The following is a 1576-nucleotide window of genomic DNA, read 5'->3' as shown; positions in this document are numbered from 1 at the left end:
TGCGCCTGGCAGCGAGCTGGTACTTCGAGATGAGGGTAAAGTATTGCGCCTGGAATTCGTCAAACATGTCGTCGTCCATACGGCCAGACGCATGGTAGACGAGGTCCAACAAGGCCCTCCGATATCCATCACGGCTGTCTGAAGGGGTGCGTTTCTAGCGGCTCAGCATGGTGACCAACTGCTCCGCGTGTTGAGTGAGCTGAAAATAAATTGCAAAATTAAATTATTGCAAGTACACAACTGGTGGTACATATGAACATGAAAAAATATTCACAATAACGAATAACAAATGAACAATAAATAGCTAATGAAATCCACGAATTGTATACATGTGTACTTACTTGGTCCTTTGCAGCAGACGAGGACTCTGTCACGTGACTTCCGCCATTGCTGGATGCAACCTCAAATGCCACGTCGTCCTCGTCATTCAGCACCATGGCATCACTATGTAGCGGCTGCGTCGATCCCTCAGCTGGCTCCACGACCGTCGTCTTCCGTGGAGGTAACTGTCCGGCCTTCTTTCGCTTGTGCTCGGCCACACGCTTGACAAACCCCGCTGCATGACGGAAGTTGTCGTAGACCCACTGTTCCCGGTCCGTCATAGTCTTGGCTTCGCTGCCTGAGGTCTTCTGTTTCAGGATCTTCGATGCGAGGTCCTTCTTGCTCTTCACCCAGGTTCTGAGCTCTGCGGACGTGATGCCAAGCTCTGCCGCCTTGTCATCTTACGCATTGTTCTTCCGCCCCATATCCTTGTAGGCCTCCGATCGAAAGTTGTACAGCCACTCGCGTTCCTTGTACCAATTGGCTACGTCCTGCTCCTGTTCAGGACTTAGCATCACGGCACACGACTTTGCCTTCCAAGCCGATTGTCCCAATGTCGCCGATGTCTGCGATGCCTGTGATGCAGCAGCATCGAGTTCTGATTCCACTGACAACATTGCAGTTTCCTCTTGCTGCAGGCGGCTCACTTTACCGGGAAGGTATACGTTGATCTGTTCACGATAATCATCGGACGAACTGTCGGCAGGAGGTGTTGGTGTCGGTGCAGGAGCAGCTGGCTTCTGCAGAGCTTTGACAGAGCGTTTGGATTCTTTGCGAGGCATCGTAGAAGTCGTGTGATCTGGAGGAACAGAGAAGACAGAGTGATGCAGAAAGATCCAGCGCGCACCCCCTCTCAGTCCGCACTCTCTCCGTACTGTCCACGCCGGCATCCGTACTGTCTACGCCGCCTCCGCACTGCCTCCGCCTACATCCGCACTGTCTCTGCCGGCATCCGTACTGTCTACGCCGCCTCTGTACTCTCTACCCACGTATTTTCGTACTCTCTCCGCACTGTCTACGTACTCTTCTCCATTGGCGGAGAGAGTACGGACGCCGCAGATAGAGTACGGATCGTGGCGGAGGCAGTACGGAGAGACTACGGACGGCGGCGTATACAACACGGATTTTGCTCATCCGCACGGATTGTCCAATCCGCTGGAGCATGCAATCACTTTTAAAATTCGGCTGTGGATGCCGGCGGATCACGGCGGATGGGGGCTGACATACACAAGGATACCACGGACACAGTACGCAT

General features: G+C 53.4%; 1 protein-coding gene across 1 annotated transcript in view; it reads left to right on the top strand.

Moving 5' to 3' along the window:
* The first annotated feature begins 1532 nt into the window (after nt 1–1532).
* LOC143023360 (serine/threonine-protein kinase Chk1-like) overlaps nt 1533–1576 on the top strand; it is a 1133-nt gene continuing 1089 nt past the window's right edge. Inside the window, exon 1 of the mRNA XM_076181879.1 lies at nt 1533–1576. This exon is cut by the window's right edge and continues 3 nt beyond it. Coding sequence (XP_076037994.1) covers nt 1533–1576 — 44 coding nt within the window.

Source organism: Oratosquilla oratoria, unplaced genomic scaffold, assembly GCF_046742065.1.
Source record: "Oratosquilla oratoria isolate Oo_2021 unplaced genomic scaffold, ASM4674206v1 SCAFFOLD47, whole genome shotgun sequence".
Classification (NCBI taxonomy): Eukaryota; Metazoa; Arthropoda; class Malacostraca; order Stomatopoda; family Squillidae; genus Oratosquilla; species Oratosquilla oratoria.
This window is presented reverse-complemented; position numbering and strand designations above follow the sequence as displayed.